Here is a 20,184-nt window from a genome sequence, read left to right as displayed (position 1 = left end):
CTGGTCGAATGTTATTTTCTGACACCGCCTGTCTCTGCCCCCATTACTTTTTCATGCTTGTGGCTATTTTCTATTGGCTCTAAAGTTATATTGCTTGACATACAGCAAAACGGACATGCATGGTAGCCAATTGCTGAAACGCGCCGGCCCCCTCTTTCTCGATGACGATATGACTGGAGCTCCAATCACACCGGGGAACCGGGGAGGGGCTGGTTTTGTTGACAGGAAGAGTGTGGTGCGCTGTCGACTTTGTCAGCCAGGCTGCCTAGGTGGCTTGTAAGCAATACACAGAAGACAATTCAGCCATCTATTCATCAAAGGATTGTCAAATTGAATTATGGTTTTTAAGACCGATCCAGGGCAAATATGCAATGGAGGTCAATAGTTGTTGCGCTCGTCGTGCTCAGACTCACTGTCAGTTGTCTGCTATGGCTAGCGTTTGGACTGGGACCTAGCTGGGGGTTCAACTTCCCCCTTAATTTCAATTTCAATTTGCACAAAATCGAACTTTTTAAGCAAGACGATGGGGAATCCGCAAAGGCCAATTCCTGGTCACAACGAATACACGGTCATGGAGACGCACAATGCAGGACCTCTTGTGCCAGTAAAGAGGACTCACCTAAGAAGTCTTACCTTAGCCTCTTTGAGGGGGACAGGGACGAGTATGACAGGAGATATAGCTCCTTCCCGGACACACTCAAGATAAAGATGAAAGGCATGGCCAAAGACATGTTCTACTTTGGATATGACAACTACATGAAATATGCCTTTCCTGAGGATGAGCTGAATCCCATTGACTGTCAAGGGAGAGGGCCTGACGTTCTCAACCCGTGAGTCATCTATAGCCCGATTAGCTAGGCCTAGAACCAATCTGGTCACACTCACGTGAAATTGATTATTAGGCTACGGGTATGTGTGTGCACGATGACGTGCTGGATTGATTGATGTATTAGATTGGTAGACTACCCTGTTTTGCTAGGTGTGTCCACTCTCCGTTCAACATTTCCATTCTGACTGATGTCTGGTAACTGTGTCTTGTGATTAGTGTAATTTGCATCGGTCTGTCATGCAGGACTTGCTAACAGATCTGGTTAAAAAGTTATGTAAATATCTAAATAAATATAGTTACAGTAAGGCTGGGGGTTCTATTTGCCTGGAGACCAGGCAAGGGTTCTATTTAAGCAATATGGCTTTTGGATGTTCTTATGCACGACGCAAAGCCCTTAGCTGTGGTATATTGGCCATATACCACAAACCGCAAGAGCTACCTTATTGCTATTATGAACTGGTTACCAACATAATTAGAGCAGTAAAACAAAAATGTTTTTGTCATGTGTGTGGTATACGGTCTGATATACCACGGCTGTCAGCCAGTCAGGGCTCGAACCACCCAGTTTATTATTGACTTTATATACCAGGTAGTTTGGATACTGGGTGCTGATTGGCTAAAACAGCATTCATATGTGAGACCATATACCACAACGTTTAGCCTTTTCACCTTGACATTCTTTAAAATCTGATAACAAAAGGCACAGCTGGACAAAACGTAATTTCTCTCAAGCTGAAACGGTCAATCCATTTAACTTGTTCAACGTGTGATCAAGTTGAATGTGATCCCATTATGAATGACTTGGTGCTTGCAATATAGCCTACATATACATGCCCTCAGTTATTGTCAAGCCTGTTATCTTTTTCATTGCTTCATTGTTTTTTCAGGTCAAACATCAACATCAATGATGTTTTGGGAAACTATTCCCTGACACTCATTGACACCCTTGACACCTTACTGGTAAGCAGCATTATTCTGTATTCCTGTTTGATTTATTTTTGTGTGCTTTTCAGGGGAATGGTATTGCTAAAACAGTTTACTGTCAAGGGTCTTTTTAATGATCCCGATAATGTCTCTCATTCCAGGTACTGGGGAATGTGTCGGAGTTTCACAGAGCTGTGAAGTTGGTGATAGACACCGTCTCTTTCGACAAGGACTCCACTGTGCAGGTGTTTGAGGCGAACATCAGGTATTACATATGTCATTCCTGTCAAATAGTGACTGAAATGTGTTTGATTAGCTTCGGGTCAAGTTACAGATGTAAAGGTGGCGCAAACAGATTTACAACCACGGTGGAGTTGCCGCTAACGTTTCAGTAAACCGCAAAGAACATTTCGTTGTCTTCACGAGTGGCAACAAAAAAAAAGAAAGAAGCAATACAAGTGTTGTGATTGTAGATGAGGTATTGGTTAGGCATTGTTTAAAAGTAGGGCAATGGTAGCTCTTATCTAGTGGTTGGTAGCAGAGTTCAATGCATTTCTCTGAAGAATATCTAAATGCCTAACCAAGGACTACCTTCTAACATCACTTGGATGGTTGTCTCATTCGTTCATTCTCTGTCCCTCCAGGATCCTGGGTAGCTTGATCTCTGCTCACATCCTCCTGACTGACCCCAAGCATCCCTTTGGCAACGTGGGCCTGGTGGACTATGACAATGAGCTACTGCACCTGGCCCACGACCTGGCAGTACGCCTGCTGCCAGCCTTCGAGAACACCAGCACAGGCATTCCCTACCCCAGGGTAAGAGGAGAGCTGCATAGTGGGTTACCTGATATTGCCTGGGTTCATAGTGATTTGACAGTCCTGGTTTTGTAGACTGGGGGGGATACCAAACAGGGGTGGAGGGAGATCTTAGACCATTAAACAACCACAGAGATCCACTACAGTATGTCTCATTGACATTTACTTCACCTGTTGTACAACTGAAATGACTGTAATGTTCCTCAGTGACTGGATCGCCCTGTCACTTCATTTCCTCAGGTGAACCTGAAGAGTGGTGTCCCTCCAGACAGCATCAATGAGACTTGCACAGCAGGGGCTGGCTCCCTGCTGGTGGAGTTCGGCATTCTCAGCCGTCTGATTGGCGACTCCACGTTCGAGTGGGTGGCCAGACGGGCTGTCCGAGCCTTGTGGAAACTGAGGAGCAATGAGACGGGCTTGCTAGGTGAGTAGAGATCCGTTTTTTTTTTGGTGTAGTCTTATGTTGGTACGTAGATGTTTGCTTATGCGTAGCAGCGTCTTTCCCTTCTTGTTGCACGTCAAATGGTTACCTCTTCTCTTTGAACTCTCAGGGAACGTGGTGAACATCCAAACGGGACAGTGGGTTAGCAAGCAGAGTGGCCTGGGAGCAGGGATGGACTCGTTCTACGAGTACCTGCTCAAGTCTTACATCCTGTTTGGAGAGAAAGAGGACTACCGGATGTTCCAAGCTTCTTATGAGAGCATCCAGAACCACCTGAGAAGAGGGTCAGTCCTGTGCTTGAATTGACTTGATTTTTTTGTGTGTGTGTGTTGGTATATTGGCGTTGTGTTGTTTAGTGTTGATCAACGCTCTGTGAAGGTAATGTGTATGATGATGTCGTCTGAGAACCTTCTCCCCTGTTGAACCTGCAGGAGGGAGTCATGTAACGAAGGAGAAGGGGACCCTCCTCTCTACGTCAATGTGAACATGTTCAACGGCCAGATCATGAACACCTGGATCGACTCCCTGCAGGCCTTCTTCCCTGGCCTCCTGGTAGACACCTCTCTCTCTGGGAATGGGGAGCTGCGCAGCCCTGCATATGTCCTCAGCCAACATTGTCCCAATAAATGTTGTATGTTCATCCTGACAGTGTTATTACTGTTTGTGATGATGATGTTTTCCCTGTGTTGACCTCTGACCTTGTGTTGTACTCGCCAGGTGTTGAATGGTGATGTGGAGGAGGCCATTTGCCTGCATGCATTCTACTACGCCATCTGGAAGCGCTTCGGGGCCCTGCCGGAGAGGTACAACTGGCAGCTACAGGCGCCTGACGTGCTCTTCTACCCCCTGAGGCCAGAACTGGTGGAGTCCACCTATCTCCTGTACCAGGTACCAGTGCTTCACATTAATTTGAAACACAATGTTTGAATGTTATGAGCTGCTCTGAGTGAGCTATTTAATTTCCCCTCCCAGGCAACCAAGAATCCTTTCTATTTACACGTTGGAATGGATATCCTAGAGAGCCTAGAAAAAAATGCCAAAGTCAGGTATGAGTCAGATCTGGGAGGAACACAACTTTAGTGTGTTTTAGGATGTCTCGTTCTACTGACTTAGGATGTCTCGTTCTACTGACTTAGGATGTCTCGTTCTACTAACTTAGGTTGTCTCGTTCTACTGACTTAGGATGTCTCGTTCTACTGACTTAGGATGTCTCGTTCTACTGACTTAGGATGTCTCGTTCTACTGACTTAGGTTGTCTCGTTCTACTGACTTAGGTTGTCTCGTTCTACTGACTTAGGATGTCTCGTTCTACTGACTTAGGATGTCTCGTTCTACTGACTTAGGATGTCTCGTTCTACTGACTTAGGATGTCTCGTTCTACTGACTTAGGATGTCTCGTTCTACTGACTTAGGATGTCTCGTTCTACTGACTTAGGATGTCTCGTTCTACTGACTAAGGATGTCTCGTTCTACTGACTAAGGATGTCTCGTTCTACTGACTAAGGATGTCTCGTTCTACTGACTAAGGTTGTCTCGTTCTACTGACTTAGGATGTCTCGTTCTACTGACTTAGGATGTCTCGTTCTACTGACTTAGGATGTCTCGTTCTACTGACTTAGGATGTCTCGTTCTACTGACTAAGGATGTCTCGTTCTACTGACTTAGGATGTCTCGTTCTACTGACTTAGGATGTCTCGTTCTACTGACTTGACGTCACACCTGGGTTCCCTAAACGGATGTGTGTATTTGGCAGGTGTGGGTATGCCACTCTCCACCACGTGGTGGACAAGTCCAAAGAGGATCGCATGGAGAGCTTCTTCCTCAGCGAGACCTGCAAATACCTTTACCTGGTATGTGTACCTGTACTGTCTGCAAATAACTTTACCTGGTATGTGTACCTGTACTGTCTGCAAATACCCTTACCTGGTATGTGGACCTGCATTGTCTGCAAATACCTTCACCTGGTATGTGGACCTGCACTGTCTGCAAATACCTTTACCTGGTATGTGGACCTGCACTGTCTGCAAATACCTTTACCTGGTATGTGGACCTGCACTGTCTGCAAATACCTTTACCTGGTATGTGGACCTGCACTGTCTGCAAATACATTTAACTGGTATGTGGACCTGTACTGTCTGCAAATACCGTTACCTGGTATGTGGACCTGCACTGTCTGCAAATACATTTAACTGGTATGTGGACCTGTACTGTCTGCAAATACCGTTACCTGGTATGTGGACCTGCACTGTCTGCAAATACCTTTACCTGGTATGTGGACCTGCACTGTCTGCAAATACCTTTACCTGGTATGTGTACCTGTACTGTCTGCAAATACCTTTACCTGGTATGTGTACCTGTACTGTCTGCAAATACCTTTACCTGGTATGTGGACCTGTACTGTCTGCAAATACCTTTACCTGGTATGTGGACCTGCACTGTCTGCAAATACCTTTACCTGGTATGTGGACCTGCACTGTCTGCAAATACCTTTACCTGGTATGTGGACCTGTACTGTCTGCAAATACCTTTACCTGGTATGTGGACCTGCACTGTCTGCAAATACATTTACCTGGTATGTGGACCTGCACTGTCTGCAAATACATTTACCTGGTATGTGGACCTGCACTGTCTGCAAATACATTTACCTGGTATGTGGACCTGCACTGTCTGCAAATACATTTACCTGGTATGTGGACCTGCACTGTCTGCAAATACATTTACCTGGTATGTGGACCTGCACTGTCTGCAAATACATTTACCTGGTATGTGGACCTGCACTGTCTGCAAATACCTTTACCTGTACTGTCTGCAAATACCTTTACCTGTACTGTCTGCAAATACCTTTACCTGGTATGTGGACCTGTACTGTCTGCAAATACCTTTACCTGGTATGTGGACCTGCACTGTCTGCAAATACCTTTACCTGGTATGTGGACCTGCACTGTCTGCAAATACCTTTACCTGGTATGTGGACCTGCACTGTCTGCAAATACCTTTACCTGGTATGTGGACCTGTACTGTCTGCAAATACCTTTACCTGGTATGTGGACCTGTACTGTTGGTCAGAAACTGGAATGGGATTTTCTAAGCTAATATAACCTGACTTTCCTTCTAGTTAATCCTATGACCCTCTCCTTCCAGCTGTTTGACGATGACAACCCCTTGCACAAATCCGAGAACAAGTACATCTTCACCACGGAGGGCCATGTAGTGCCTATCGACAAGCGTTTTCGGGAGAAGCAGTGGAACGACCTGTCCCCCTGTGAGAAGGTGGTACCAGATCAGGAAACTTCCAATGGGCCTTTCTCTAACAATAGCAACGTAATGACCCTCCGATATATAAATACATATTACTATGTCACTGCCTGCAGGATCAAGTACCGCAGTTTAAAATATACAGTAATGAATAACGTACATTTCTTTATGCTAAAATATGTGAAATATGCTGAGTAAGATTGCTGATAGGTTACTTGTGAATAATCTTTTTTTCTGTACAAATCTTCCGCTCTCCTCTTCTTTCTCTCTTTCAGTGTGACCGGATCCCCGAGGAGCGGAGGTATTCTCTGCCTCTGAAGAGTGTGTACATGAGACAGATCGATCACATGGTGGGACTGTTTTGAGCTCTTGGAGGAGAGGAGGACACTGGTGTGAATGGGTCCCCAGTCAGTAGACTCACTCAGGCACAGCTTGTTGTGCGAATTGGACGGGGGAATAAACCCTTATCGTCTCACCCCCCCCCACTCTTCTGCTGCTCAGGACCAAGGTGGACAATACCAACTCTCTAGAACACCTTTGAATTATAATTTTATTTTTTTGCGTTATTGTCTTATAATATGCATCACTTAGTGTACAGAGGGAGACATTTATTTTTTAAAGGAGACTTTAAAAAATATATATATATGTTTTGATTGTGATTCGTCAGGGTTGGTGCCAGTACGACTGGGATTTTTTGTTTCAGGAATAAATGAACCAAGCAATGAGGGATTTAGTGTTTGGGTGTGGGTCTGTAGCTAGGTTTTCTGAACATACAGCTGATCTGTGAAATATTTTTTGGGTTCGGGGAACAGTGCCATCCAGATACAGGTTTGTAGTCCACAGCGTAGTTTTTAATGTGCATTACTCAAAAATAGATCTCACTACACAAGGGGACTAGTGCCTCACTGCTTGGGATTTCCAAAGGCCACTTTGGAATGTCAGAGTTCTTATGTTTTCAACTGAGAAGTTTTCAGAGACCTCCGCTTCGGAGTCATCCAGCTTTTATCTTTTTTTTCTCCATTCAGTAATATTACGTTTGTGAGGTGAATGTGTGATTATATGCATCTCTGACTATCATGCAATGGCCCTTGCAATAGGCAGATGTATGCATGTCATTTTATGTGCCATGACAGTGAGATATAGATTTACACAATCACATGGACAATAGTGCCTTGGGCTTTTTGGTTCATTGTTAATACAGACTTACCTTTACCTGGTATGTAATACCTGACATACAGTCTGTCATACCTGTATGTTTGAACAAAGCCATAAAGTGTGTCATGTTTTTAAGGTCGCTGTGTAAGAGTGTCATGTCTCCATTGAACAACAACGATTCATTTCTACTCGTAGTATTCCTATTCAAGAAAGGGCTATATCATGTCAGACACTCGTGCGGAATATATTTTCTGTTGAGCATGCAGGTTGTACGGCTTTGTTCACACTCCTGTTAGCTTAGCTCTATATCCAAAGTTTTTAGTACGTAGTAATACAGTATGTGTATGTGGAAGCAGATGGTCCTTCCCATCGACAACCATCCCCGAATGCTGCTATCAGAATGTTTTTAAGTTCCTGTATGTGGAGAGGAAACTCAGGGATTGACAAATGTCATGTTTCTTTTCTGGGAGTGAACTCTCGATGGTTTTTGTTAAAGATGATCTTCTTGACATCTTGTTTTTGCCCTCCATTGTCTTCGAACCGTCTCAGTTATTTTGGTTTTTTGATAAACGAATCAGGACTGAACCATTCTTCTCTTAGGCCGTCTTGAATTTGAACTAATGATCTTCTCCTCTACAGTACTGTTCAGACCATGTTGTAACAATGGGTTTTCTCTTCATGTCAGAAATCTCTTTAAAAAAAAAAATAGTCTGAAATAAATGCAAAGTACAGAACATGACAATATTGAGGTGAATTTATTTAGTAATTAGTTCAGAGGTTAGTTTTCTACAGAAGCTTTAACTTAATTTCTGATTTCACATGAACTTTTCATGTTTTATTTCTGTACATAATGTGGCCCAAAGACTTACAAGGTATTCAAATTAGTATGTGACCAAGCTACATCCATAAAAATACTGCGTCTTTACTACAGTCACTCATCAGTGAAATAGTTCTAGATACAAGTTACCCTCAACTTTACAATTCTGTGATGTTTGACATATAAGAATGAATTGGTCTGATTTCATGTCATTGGTCTTCTCCTGTAGCTTGAGGTCTTTCATATTGTGCCCACTATACGTACAGCTCAATATCTGTTCTACACATACAACACATTTTTGCTGATGAATGGGTTTTGTAACCTGTTGTCACGCAAGTTGAAATATGTCTGCAGGTGATGAGGCCGTCTCTTATAGCTTCTTATGCCAGTTACTGGAGCATAGAGATGATACATTGCCTTACACCTATTCAAATGTACTGTCTGGGGGAAGAAGCGCTTTCTGCTGACAGGCGCCGATGTTTCAACTACAGGTTGCATAGCACTGCAATGGAAAAGGAGTTCCTATTCAAGACATTTAACAAAGGACGATAGCTTGACTATGATTGACTTATAACATAAGTCGGGTACAGTATAGATCCTCTTACTTTGACAGTACACCTATTTTCCAGGTCTCAAATGAACTTAAATGTCTTTGGTTATGATGCTGCGTTTTGTATGAATTCGTGTGTGTGTGTGTGTGTGTAGTATCATAATTTGTGAATGGCAGCTTCCAGAGACAGTCGCTGTGTTGGTCTCCTTCGTCCGGTCTTCTTGAGGAGATTGTTTCCCGCAGTTTGAAGGGGGAAGGGGATAGGATTCAGAGGGTAAACCAACACCCTGAAACAGAGGAGTGTTTAGTGGAAATCACAGACGGCGTGGGCCATTGGGGGGGAGTGACAGAGAAATGACGTGCTAATTCCTAGTGAGCTATCTTCCGGGTGAACTACAGTTAACTACGGGGCTCTGTGATTCAATGGGCAGAGTACCATCCCAGAGGCAGACAATCTCTCAGTATCATAGTCTAGGCCAGAAGAGTTCCACTCACCTATGCGGCGTGGCTCTTAGAAGAGACCACAACTCTTTAGGTTTTCTTTGATGATGATGTCAGTTACGGCGTCAAACACAAACTTGACGTTCTCTGTGTCTGTGGCACAGGTCATGTGTGAGTAGACCTCCTTGATATCTCGCCGCAAGTTCAGGTCCAGGAACTGGAGTTTGATGTAGTTGCCAGCATCCTCGTAGGTGTTGGGGCCTACAGGGAATCCAACAACATTTAGGGAAAAAATACCTATATTGTCAAAAGACTCAACCGAAATCAGAGCTGCCTTAGGCTATGGATGACAAACACAGTATGCAATAGTTGAGCTCTGACATGGCTCCTGACATCAAGAGAACATAGGGGGGGGGGGAAAGGGCGTGTTCCAAAGAGAACATTGCTTGAGTGACAGATCTGCTGTTGTGAGCCCACCGTCGTAGTCGGGGAAGCACATGCTGAGGTGAGCCTTCTTGATCTTCTCGGTGAAGACGTCTTTCTTGTTGAGGAAGAGTACGATGGAGGTGGCTATAAAGTAGCGGTGGTTGCAGATGCTGTTGAACAGGTGGAGACTCTCGTGCATTCGGTTCTTCACGAGGAGAGAACCGCATTCAGAAAAAGAGGGACAAATGGATTGCGTTGCATGAAACACGCCTATGAAACAAATTTCTCTGCAATTCATCTGTCCGAGAGCTCACAAAAGCTCATTTGACCACGACACTACTACTACTACTACTACAACAGTGCCACAGTCACTACTTCAATCTACCCTCTTTGATCGTGGCGTCTCTTCACTTCGTTCCAACAGTGGCTCCTTCAATCTAGCGTCTACAATGTGACGATAATGTATCTCACCACTTCGTCATCCTCTACCAGCACCATGTCGTAGGCGCTCAGAGCAGCGATGAAGATAATACAGGTCACTCCCTCAAAGCAGTGGATCCATTTCTTCCTCTCTGAGCGCTGGCCGCCCACGTCAAACATCCTGCAGGAGAGAGAGAGCGAGCGCTTGCAGATGTCACTGTGTTGCTCGCCAATGTTATTACAATGTTATTGTCACCTGAGCTCATTGGATTACTTTAAAGAGAAATGTTGCTTTTCAGTGTTTTGGGGATTCTGATCAATGGGGATTAACGCAGACTTCGTTGTGTTTACAGCCTCACCTGAAGTTGAGGTCTTTTAAGCCGAACTGGGTCTCTATGATACCAGTGGTCTTTACTCTTGATCGCAACATGTCCTGCTCAGTGGGGATGTATCCAGGCTGGACCAGCCTCTCCAAGTCATTCAGATAGCTAGGTGGGACACAAAGAGAGGAACAACCTCCTTCCTTCGCCTGGTTCATCAACACACTAATGTAGGATTAACGAAGTATCTATATAAAAGTGTAGCAAGAGGTCCAAAGCTCTTAGGGCTAGTTTCCCAGATACAGAGCCAGGCCCTGGACTAAAAAGCATTCTCAATGGAGATTCTCAATTTGAAAGAGCTTTTTAGTCTTAGAAAACCAGTCCTTTGTTTATGTGGATATGATGGTAATGGTTTCATAGGGATGGGGGAAAGGGAACAGGGATGGGGTCGGTCCAGTCCAGGAGAGTAAACCTACTATCCAGCGGAGTCGTTAAGCTGGTACTCAGAGGCCCTGTCGTAGCATGCCTGGATACCAGTGTCCTTCCACAGCCGGATGATGATGTCAGACAGCTCTTTGGGCATGGAACCCTCCTCAATGGTGTCTGCCAGGTGCATGAGCTTCCTGGAATCGTCCTACAGACACACACAAGCACCAAAAACACACATCATGCTCACTGTACTCAGTTTGTCAAAGGGTTTTATGTCACATCCCAAACAATATGATGCCTGGCTTGGGTATGTTATATAATCCACCTGTCTGAACAGTGTACTGTAGACAGTCTGTGTTCAGTAGCTACCTGCTGAGCGGTGTCACCGTAGCCGATGTTGAGTTGAGTCATGCCCTTTACAATCGCCATGATGGACTGAAGGGTATTGCTGTAGATGATGGTGACAAACTCCATGGACTCTTCAAGAGAGTAACCATCTTGATGGATAATTCTGTTGCGAGAAGACAAGCAGCCACAGATAAAGTTGACGTTTGATCTTAGAGACACCAAAATGTTTTATGACATATTACACTGGGTACAATAGTGTCACCAGACTCACTTCATCTGTTTGACGATTGTGCTCTTTCCTGATTCTCCAGCACCTGTACACAAGTGGGTGGGGGGGTTAGTGACACGCAGTACACTTATTTCGATCTCAGGTATGTATATAGAAATGGCAGCCTGTGGTAAGAGACAGTGATCTACTGCATGGTGTGGTTTTGGGAGTGTGTCGATCAGTCTGTATGTAGGAAGCAGGATTCACATTTACAGTACCAAAGATGACCACGGGGCCGCAGTGTTAGACTATTTTAGACCTGGAGTGACAGGTCCCAAAGTGTACTCCCTTCTTCCATTTCACTTTCCCCCTTTCTTTTCCTCCCCTACTATTCCCTCCGTTTTCTTTCCTGTCCTGTTATGGTCCCCTCCGTTGAATCGGTGTGTGCCCTGACCCATAGATGATCCACACAAGGGCACCAAGCTCATTACTCCTCTCCTAAGCCCCTCCAAAGCTGATGGCAGGAAGAACTTTGTCACGGAGATATAGTATGACTCACTCTCCTGCTGCACCCTCTATAGCCATCATGGTTATTATTTGTCCCTGCCGATCATCTATGAACGTTTGAATGCCTTGAAAAATGATCAGGCCTTAATGGCCACATGTTCTCTTAAATCTCCACTCGGTACAGCCAGAAGAGGACTGGCCACCCCTCAAGTCCTGATTCATCTCTAGTTTTCTTCCTAGGTTCCTGCCTTCTAGGGAGTTTCTCCTAGCCACTGTGCTTCTGCATCTGCATTGCTTGCTCTTTGCAGGGCCAGTGAGAAACACTCACTCCTTTACTTTCTATTAGAGTTTCTATGAGTTGTGGAGGCCCCTCAGGGACAGTGTCAATGTGACCACCTGGAATCTGCATGTGTTCCACTTGCTCATGACATGGCTACTACACCTCAGGGATTTACAATCCATGTTGTGGCCCTAATCAAGTTTCTGATGACATGAACGTGCTCCCTCCCACTGCCTCTCTCTCCCACTCTCATCCTTTAGGTCGTTCAATGGAAATGAACGGGTTTTGTATGCTAAGCATCGTTATCTCTGTGTAGTCTCCACTCTCTCGTTCTGAACTTCCGACGAGAGCCGGGCTGGCGTGTCTTCGTGTCAATGATCGCAAGAGCAGCTGCTCACCAGTTCGACGGCTCCAATGCTCCGAAATATCCACTATGAGTTTTTTGTTTTTGTTGCTATCGCAGGTTAACACTTGATCTGATTGAATCTAGGCCTTAGTTCAGTATTGGTGCAGGGTGTTATGTTGAGAGTGGACGTTGGGGTCAGTAGCGCTATAATAGGTTTGCCTTGGGGGTAATTAGGCTGTAGGGCATGTGTGTGTGCAGTAGTGTGAGGTTAAACCTTCTGTATTGCAACAGTTGTTGTTTTAGGATTACCGGGAGATTGAGGTGATTAATTACCAAAGTGTTTAGAACAATAGTGTGACAGCCAGGGGTGGATAAGCTAGGCCTCTGGCCTTGACATAGAGACCGATGCTTAGTCCCACCAATGTTGCTGATGCAAAATGTAGTGCCTCTGAATATCAGCAGTTTCAGTCAATTATTTTTAGCAAATGTCTACAAGAGGGTAAATGTATTTGGCATAGTAATCCTATTATCGTTGACATTTCCCTTGATTCATCCCCAATAAAGACCAAATCATGAAAAATAATCTGTGTAATTATCTCTTCAATGAAAATAGTGTTTGCAAGGCTGGTAAAGTTTAAATTATAATCCAACTTGGTTTAGGACTAAGACCATCCTTAGAACCAACTTGGTCTCAGAGCATTTCTTATTATTCTGTGTGTAAATCCGAGACACTCCATTTATTATGATTTGTTACGCTTCGTATTGTATATATTAATTTGTGAATGTCCATTCCACATTTAGTATGATATATTAAGAATTACTATTCATATAATATCTTACAAATTTGCAAAACTTATGATATATTACGAATTCTAGCTAGGTGGCTAGGTAGCTAATGTTAGCTAGCTTGCTAACGTTAGCTAGGCTAGGGGTTAGGCTTAAGTTTAGGGTTAAGTTTGGGAGTTCAGTTAAAGCTTAAGGCTTAAGGTTAGGGTTAGTGGAAGAGTTAGCTAACAGTAGCTAAAAAGTAGTAAGCAGTTGAAAAGTTGCTAAATAGCTAAAATTATACATGATGAGATTTGAACTCGCAACATTTGGTTTGCTGGAAGTTCGCATTATACGCTCACCCGTCCACCCCAACCAACCAGCTTGCTTTTGTTTTTGTCTTAACCATCTATCTTATGTAACCATACTAAACGTAACTTATCATACTAATTTGAGTGTCCCGGATTTGCATTTACTATGTTACGTCTAGTCTATGAGACCAGGCTGTTGGAACTGTTATACTGGGTGATTAATGATGAATGATATAATACCAAGAGCCAAGATAACATTGTCTCTGTCTACACATCTGAATTATTCAACACCACCGGACTTACGAAAATTGCAATTGGCTCAGAACAGGGCAGCATGGCTTTCCCTTGGATGTACACAGAGAGCTAATATGAATCATTTGCATGTCAATCTCTCCTGGCTCAAGGTGGAAGGGAGATTGACATCATCACTACTTGTATTTATGAGAGGCATGTTGAATGCACTGACCTGTCTATTTGAACTACTGGCGCACAGCTCGGACACCCATGTCACAAGATGTCTCGTCACAGTCCCCAAGTCCAAAACAGACCATAGAAGGCGTACAGTACTACAGTAACTCATGCAAGCAGTAAAATTTGATTTAAAAACAGATAAAAAAACACCTTATGGAACAGCGGGGACTGTGAAGCAACACAAACATAGACACACACACACACACACACACACACACACACACACACACACACACACACACACACACACACACACACACACACACACACACACACACACACACACACGTACACATGGATCTTGTACCGTGGGTATGTGGTAGTGGTGGAATAGGGGCCTGAGGGCACACAGTGCATTGTGAAATATGTGAATGTATTGCAATGTTTTTTTTTCAATTGTATAAACAGTCTTCATTTTGCTGGACCCCAGGAAGGCAGCAGCTAATGGGGATCCATAATAAATACAAATAAAAAATACCACGGACTTTATCTTCTCATCTCTGTCAAAGCTAAACGGCAGAGAAAAAAACAATCTCTATCCCCATCCACAGTATAGTCTATTCATCAATATAAACATGGGATTATACGCTTAGGGTCAAAAGGTTGCTTTTCACAAAATGTTCACATTTCTATTACACATGCTATGGAAACAATAGACCTTTGACAAGATAAAAGCCAATCACTGGACAGTCATATAGGGCCTTAGAGTCTACACATCATACACTGTGTATAGTCTGGAGGATACCAGGTCATGATGAGACACCCCATAGAACACCCTCAACCCAGGCCATTCCCCAGAGCAGAGAGCAAGAGGACCAGACATGCAGATGTTACCCAGCAGCAGCAGCTTGACTGTCCTGGCGTCCTTCTCTGCATCCTCCTTGAGTTTCTTCTCCAGCTCTTTGGAGTGCTTGTCCTCTGCACTCGCTCCGGCCCCCATCCTCACACGCCGGCTTCGGCCCTGTAGTGCTCAAAACCAAACCACGGGGGGAGAAACGGGGGAAAAGGGTCCTAGCTGATCGTCTAGAGGGCCGAACGGGCGCCGTCAAATACGCAGCTGGCACGTCAACTGCTTCCAAGGAACGCGGGAGAGGCGAATGATGGCGTGTTTTCGAGTCTTAGGGAAGATTTTGGGCATCCTCTGTCCACCTGATCAGCGATGGCCAATGGGGCACAAGGACAGGAGACTCCTGGGGCAGGGGGAAAGGGAGCGGGAGGCCGGGGGGTACATGGGCGTAGGAGTGACCTAACCTTTTTTAGGTTGAGGTTTAGGGGGACTTTGCTGTGCTCAGCGGAAGATGCACATCGGCTCAAGTGCTTATCTGTCTACTCTGTCCTCAGCTGCCTTGATAAGAGTGAGGGAGGTAGAAAGACATCTATTTACCCACTGGCCTGTGTTCCAGGAGGAGTAAAAGGCCGCAGTAAGTAGTGGGTGAGGTAGAAAGAGGGAACCAGGTGTACAGTTGATCAGTGTGGTTCATGAAGCATGTTATCACTTGTTTATGAGAAGCTCACCTATAGCTCCTATCGTCTATAGAAACACTAGTCTGGTCTATAGCAGGGCAGGGGTAGTTACTGCTGTGTTCACTGTCCTACGCTTTAGAGGCTCATTGTATTTCAGCTGTGCTTTTCATGCCAGGGCTGACATCACCGTTTAGTGAAAGACTACAGGGACTCTACAACATACAATAGCCAGCTCACGCTTGTGGAACACATTGAGGATACTGTATTTTCTCCATTGAGGTGTGGGATCTCTAAGGTACTTACGGGGCTTTTACAGTCTCACCTGACAGATCGCATTGACCTCAATCTGAAGACGACAACAGATCCTAATCCTCACTGTGTCCTCTGAGCGACGGAGAGAGACGGAGAGAGAGAGAGAGAGAGAGAGAGAGAGACACCTACTCATCCATTCTCACTCAACTCCACCACTCAGTTTTGGTAGTTGAAAGAACCACTACCGTCAAAGCACAAACCAATTAGGGTTCAGTTGACACACTAAAATGGGTAAGGCCAGGGTACGAGACCCCAAAACTGTCTATGTTCCCTAACTGTATATAGATATCTGTGCACCATATGAATATCAAAAAAGGATCTGTTTTTATCAAATATAGAGCTTTAATTTTTTTAGTCAGCAACATCAATGAGAAAGGAGAAAGGATAGAGTAATTTACACAAGTCATTACAATAACATCAACTGTGCTTTATGTTATATGAACTGATTTTTCCTCATTAACCCATACCAAACAATAACCAAATATGCATATATTTAAAATATGCAAATCAATTGTACCTTTTTGGAGGGAGAGATAAAGAAAGAGAGAGAGGCGAGAGGGAAAGAGAGCGAGAAAGAGAGAGGGAGAGAGAAAGAGTGAGAGACATAGGGGCCTACACTGAGTTGACAAAACATTAAGAACACCTGCTCTTTACATGACCAGGTGAAAGCTTGTATCCCTTATTGATATCACCTGTTAAATCCACTTCAATCAGTGCAGATGAAGGGGAGGAGACAGGTTAAAGAGGGATTTTAATCGAATTGAGCCTGTTTCTGAGGGCAAAAGGGGGTGGGTGGGGTGTAACTCAATATTAGGAAGGTGTTCCTAATATTTTGTACACTCAGTGTACATCTCCTGTGTTTTTAAAATTCCATCACTAGGGTATGAGTCTATCTGCCTTTCCTTGCACTGACATTATTCCCATGTTCCCGCAACAAGAGAGACATCCACTGACATCCGCAGCAACATACTGTAGCTTGTTGAACTAGTATCACAAACAGGACATTATACTACATTTCATGCGCACAATGAAAAGCCACCGTCCCAAAGAGTTTCGCGTGTGTTTTCAAGAGCTGATCATTCTAGTGACTGTAGCTACTATATACATGGAGACGTTCCGCGATACACGCATGTGACACCTTTCCAGGCAGAAATGCCATCAAAACCGGCTGATCAGAGAAGTTGCTTAAATTATTTAGTGGGAGTTATGTAACGTTTACCTTCTGTGGGGGCTGGATAACAGCTCAGAGAAACCTACGGTGTCCCTCTCCAACCAGTCAAACTACAACTCTGAAAACAGTCTTCATGCACTTTCGCTTTCGTGACTTACATGGGCTAACCGTTGTCGTACGTCACTCCTACGCGACGCTAGTCCCTCAACTGACAAATCAGTGCGGGCGGGATCGTCGCGCTAGTAGATTTAGGACGATGTGGACTAACCGTACATTACCAAGAGAGCTGTGATATTAAACTGCATGGGACGATTGGAGGAGTTGAGAAATGTTAAGTACATTTCCTATGAAACAACTGAACCCATAAGGAGACCGGGAAATGGCTGGAATGCAAACCAGTATATTTACGGCTTAGTTTGGAAACACTGACAATGGGATCAGATTCAACAAGAAGTGAAAAAGTTCTCTATCTCTTGTCATAACTCTGCATAATCAAATTGGCACAAATGATTTAGCTGCCTGCTTGACGTTTTAATCTCAATTGAACAATGGTGTACAAAGAGAAGGCAATGCTATTTAAATCCCATAACAACAAACAATCCCCCAAAAAAACAAAACAGCTTATTCTAACCATCATGGCCTCAAGGGTACGACATTGAGTGTTATATTTACAGATACTCTACACAAACAGCCCACATCAACTAGTTCTGGAGGAGACTGGGAATATGAATGCAAATGTAACACATGGGATAGACAGAAAGCCATATTGGACCACATGGCCCAAGAAGAGTGGAACACAGGGGATTTGGGGTTGAGGGGATTTGGGGTCACCCCAGGGTCAGTTGTTTCACCCCAGGGTCAGTTCAGCAGACAAGGAGGGCGTTATTTCCCACCAGACTTTTCACTCTAGTGTCTCTCTGTGGCCGTGGGACCAACTCGAAGCTGCAGTCTCCTACGGGCATTTCCTCGTCTCTCTGCGTGTCCAATGAAATGCTATGAAGTGTCATCCTTATAGTCCATTGGCTGTGGGAATGAATTGTCCATCATGGCTTTGGGGGAGGTTCCGGGTCATCACTCCATCAGTGATTTGACTCGTCCCACCTCAAAGACTACATACTGCCAGCAGTCAAATGGACCCAACATGGAGCCAACATACCAAAACCTTTCTGAAGGTATTCCTCTGAGTCCAAACAGCTGGAGGTATTTACACCTTCAAATGTCCTTTCAACGTTTCTCCGCGCTCCCTCCAAAAGACAGAACACAAAGATCTTTGCCATATAATAACACAATTTGTAATAAACAATGACACTAACAACGATAATAGCATCATAATAACAATCATATCTGCACAGATCTACCTATTCACAAAAAAAGCCTTGTTTTTCTATTTAAGTACAAAGAAATCCACAGAATCTTACTATGTACAACCTACAATAAATACTGTGTATCTTTTTCTTTTTTTAACAGTTAAGAAGAATCTGTTCGTTGCTTACTATTTTTGCTATTTGTAGTGGTTTCTCTTTCTGGTTGCTTTTGAATGCTTTCAATTGAAGTCTTTCCCATTTTCGGAGGGCTGTGCAGAGAGGGAGAGAGCGGAGGGGACAAGGGACTGGGTGTCATGGTGTAGGGGGTTAGTGTGCGGCATGTGGTGTAAGTCCAGGGGCCTCATGTCTCGGCTAGGTTGGTGTGCTCATCTTTGTCGTCCTCGTGCTTATCCTCATTGTTGTGATGCCGGCGGTTGCGGGGCTTCTTCTGCTCTTTCAGCTCCTTGAGTCCCCGGGCCTTGCTGATGGCCAGTATGGGGTCCCCCGGACTGCCCTCTCCCAGCTGCCAGTAGTCCTGACAGTACTGGTTGATCAGACCCATCTCCGGCTGGCTCAGGATGGTCAGCAGGTCCTTGTACTGACCCGCGCTGGGGGTCCAGGCGCTGGACTGGAGGGGTGGCAGGGCCGGGTTGCCCGTCTCCACCAGGACACTGTTGACCGTGCGGCTGGACAGGACCACCAGCTGCAGCTTGACCAGCGTGTGTTTGAAGTTCTTCTCTGTGGACGTGCACTGGTAGACGCCGCTGTCGGACGATTGGAGGGAACGCAGCAGCAGACCTTGCTCTGTTTTCACAGTCCGGCCCTCAGAGCGGATCTAAGAGCAGGGAGAGCGAGACGCCATTCATTTATCATTGCACTCATTTATCAACCATCCCCCCCCCCCCACACAAACAGCAGGCCATATTGTTCAATGACTAAGGAGTCCCTCTGATTGTCGACCTATCCTTTCGATGTCAAGCAGTAGAAGACCCAATACAGTACATAGCTGCAGTGGGATGAGAGTTCCCGACTCACCTCTTTCTTCCTGTCGCTGTTCTCCCTCTGCAGGTGCCATTTGAGAGACACATGAGGGGACTTGGCCTGACACTCCAGGAACGTAGTGCTGCCCTCCACCCCATACTGCACCATCTCCAGCGTGTTCTTATTGGCTGCGGCAAAGCATCGTCACAAGCATTATTCAAACACGTTTGAGGCGTCATTTCTCATTTCTCAACATCTCTTTACTGCAACCGACCAAATCGGTCAACTATTCCTCGGCAGAAATGTCAACCGCACCCACGTTCCGTGAGTCACATACGACACTAGTGTGTACCGCTTCTGTCACAGTGGACATTTCGGCACCGTTTGAGTGTCTATTTTGGGGTACGTTAGAGTGTTCTTGTCAGCTCACCGTTAGAGTTATAGCCTCTGCACTGGCGGATTGGGTTGCCATACTTTACATCCTGTCGACGGCTGCGCCTAGAGGGGTCAGATCAACATTCGCCAAATAAAAAGAGGTTAACTACGCTACGTTCCACAAACTGAAAATGTGCAGTGAATGAAATAAAAATCGGACAAATGAAACAGTATAGCCATGATGGAAAGCATTATATCGGTAAGGGTTGTCGTTCCCGACAGACGAGCAACAGACAAAGACAAACGCACTCTCTTGGAACTCACCTCTTCTGCGAGGCGGAGTAGCGGGTACAGGACTTGCCGTCCCAGGCGCAGTAAGGGTCCCGGGCTAGGCAGCAGTCAGCACACGCCTCCCCGTACACGTCACAGCGATGGAGGGCTAGATGGGTCACACCCAACACTGAACCCACGTACAGCTGTTGCTGTAGGGAGAAAGAGACGGAGAGACAGAGAGTGA

At 45.0% G+C, this 20,184-nt stretch overlaps 3 protein-coding genes across 8 annotated transcripts in view; 1 reads left to right on the top strand and 2 right to left on the bottom strand.

Annotated features, from left to right (window-relative positions):
* Positions 1-195: 195 nt before the first annotated feature.
* edem1 (ER degradation enhancer, mannosidase alpha-like 1) lies at positions 196-7,556 on the top strand. Of its 2 annotated transcripts, none has more exons than XM_052473261.1 (12): positions 196-830; positions 1,717-1,789; positions 1,915-2,018; positions 2,398-2,569; positions 2,810-2,993; positions 3,121-3,295; positions 3,443-3,563; positions 3,729-3,899; positions 3,984-4,057; positions 4,765-4,861; positions 6,153-6,281; positions 6,542-7,556. In XM_052473261.1, exons 1-12 carry the CDS (start codon positions 367-369, stop codon positions 6,629-6,631), a joined length of 1,854 nt encoding a protein of 617 aa, XP_052329221.1. In that variant the 5' UTR covers positions 196-366; the 3' UTR covers positions 6,632-7,556. The 2 variants fall into 2 exon arrangements, with proteins under 2 accessions (XP_052329221.1, XP_052329220.1); XM_052473260.1 differs by having other exon boundaries at positions 197-830; positions 6,153-6,332.
* A 603-nt stretch (positions 7,557-8,159) lies between these two features.
* LOC118382979 (guanine nucleotide-binding protein G(t) subunit alpha-like) lies at positions 8,160-17,184 on the bottom strand. 2 transcript variants are annotated; one of them, XM_052473263.1, is made up of 9 exons: positions 17,056-17,184; positions 11,444-11,486; positions 11,194-11,335; positions 10,872-11,029; positions 10,435-10,563; positions 10,127-10,256; positions 9,707-9,860; positions 9,284-9,490; positions 8,160-9,075 (listed from the first exon to the last, which is right to left on the bottom strand). In XM_052473263.1, exons 2-8 carry the CDS (start codon positions 11,446-11,448, stop codon positions 9,300-9,302), a joined length of 909 nt encoding a protein of 302 aa, XP_052329223.1. In that variant the 5' UTR covers positions 11,449-11,486; positions 17,056-17,184; the 3' UTR covers positions 8,160-9,075; positions 9,284-9,299. The 2 variants fall into 2 exon arrangements, with proteins under 2 accessions (XP_052329223.1, XP_052329222.1); XM_052473262.1 differs by lacking the exon at positions 17,056-17,184 and adding an exon at positions 14,895-15,788.
* Positions 16,157-20,184, bottom strand: part of sema3fa (sema domain, immunoglobulin domain (Ig), short basic domain, secreted, (semaphorin) 3Fa) — a 78,723-nt gene continuing 74,695 nt past the window's right edge. For 2 of the 4 annotated variants that reach the window (XM_052473257.1, XM_052473259.1), the window contains 4 exons: positions 19,992-20,149; positions 19,723-19,790; positions 19,347-19,480; positions 16,157-19,146 (listed from right to left, as the gene is read on the bottom strand). In XM_052473257.1, the coding sequence (XP_052329217.1) occupies positions 18,673-19,146; positions 19,347-19,480; positions 19,723-19,790; positions 19,992-20,149 (834 nt within the window). In that variant the 3' untranslated portion in view covers positions 16,157-18,672. Of the gene's footprint in view, positions 19,147-19,346; positions 19,481-19,722; positions 19,807-19,991; positions 20,150-20,184 lie in introns of all 4 variants that reach the window. The other 2 variants (XM_052473256.1, XM_052473258.1) reach the window with 1 other exon arrangement.

This window comes from Oncorhynchus keta, chromosome 21, assembly GCF_023373465.1.
Source record: "Oncorhynchus keta strain PuntledgeMale-10-30-2019 chromosome 21, Oket_V2, whole genome shotgun sequence".
NCBI lineage: Eukaryota > Metazoa > Chordata > Actinopteri > Salmoniformes > Salmonidae > Oncorhynchus > Oncorhynchus keta.
This window is presented reverse-complemented; position numbering and strand designations above follow the sequence as displayed.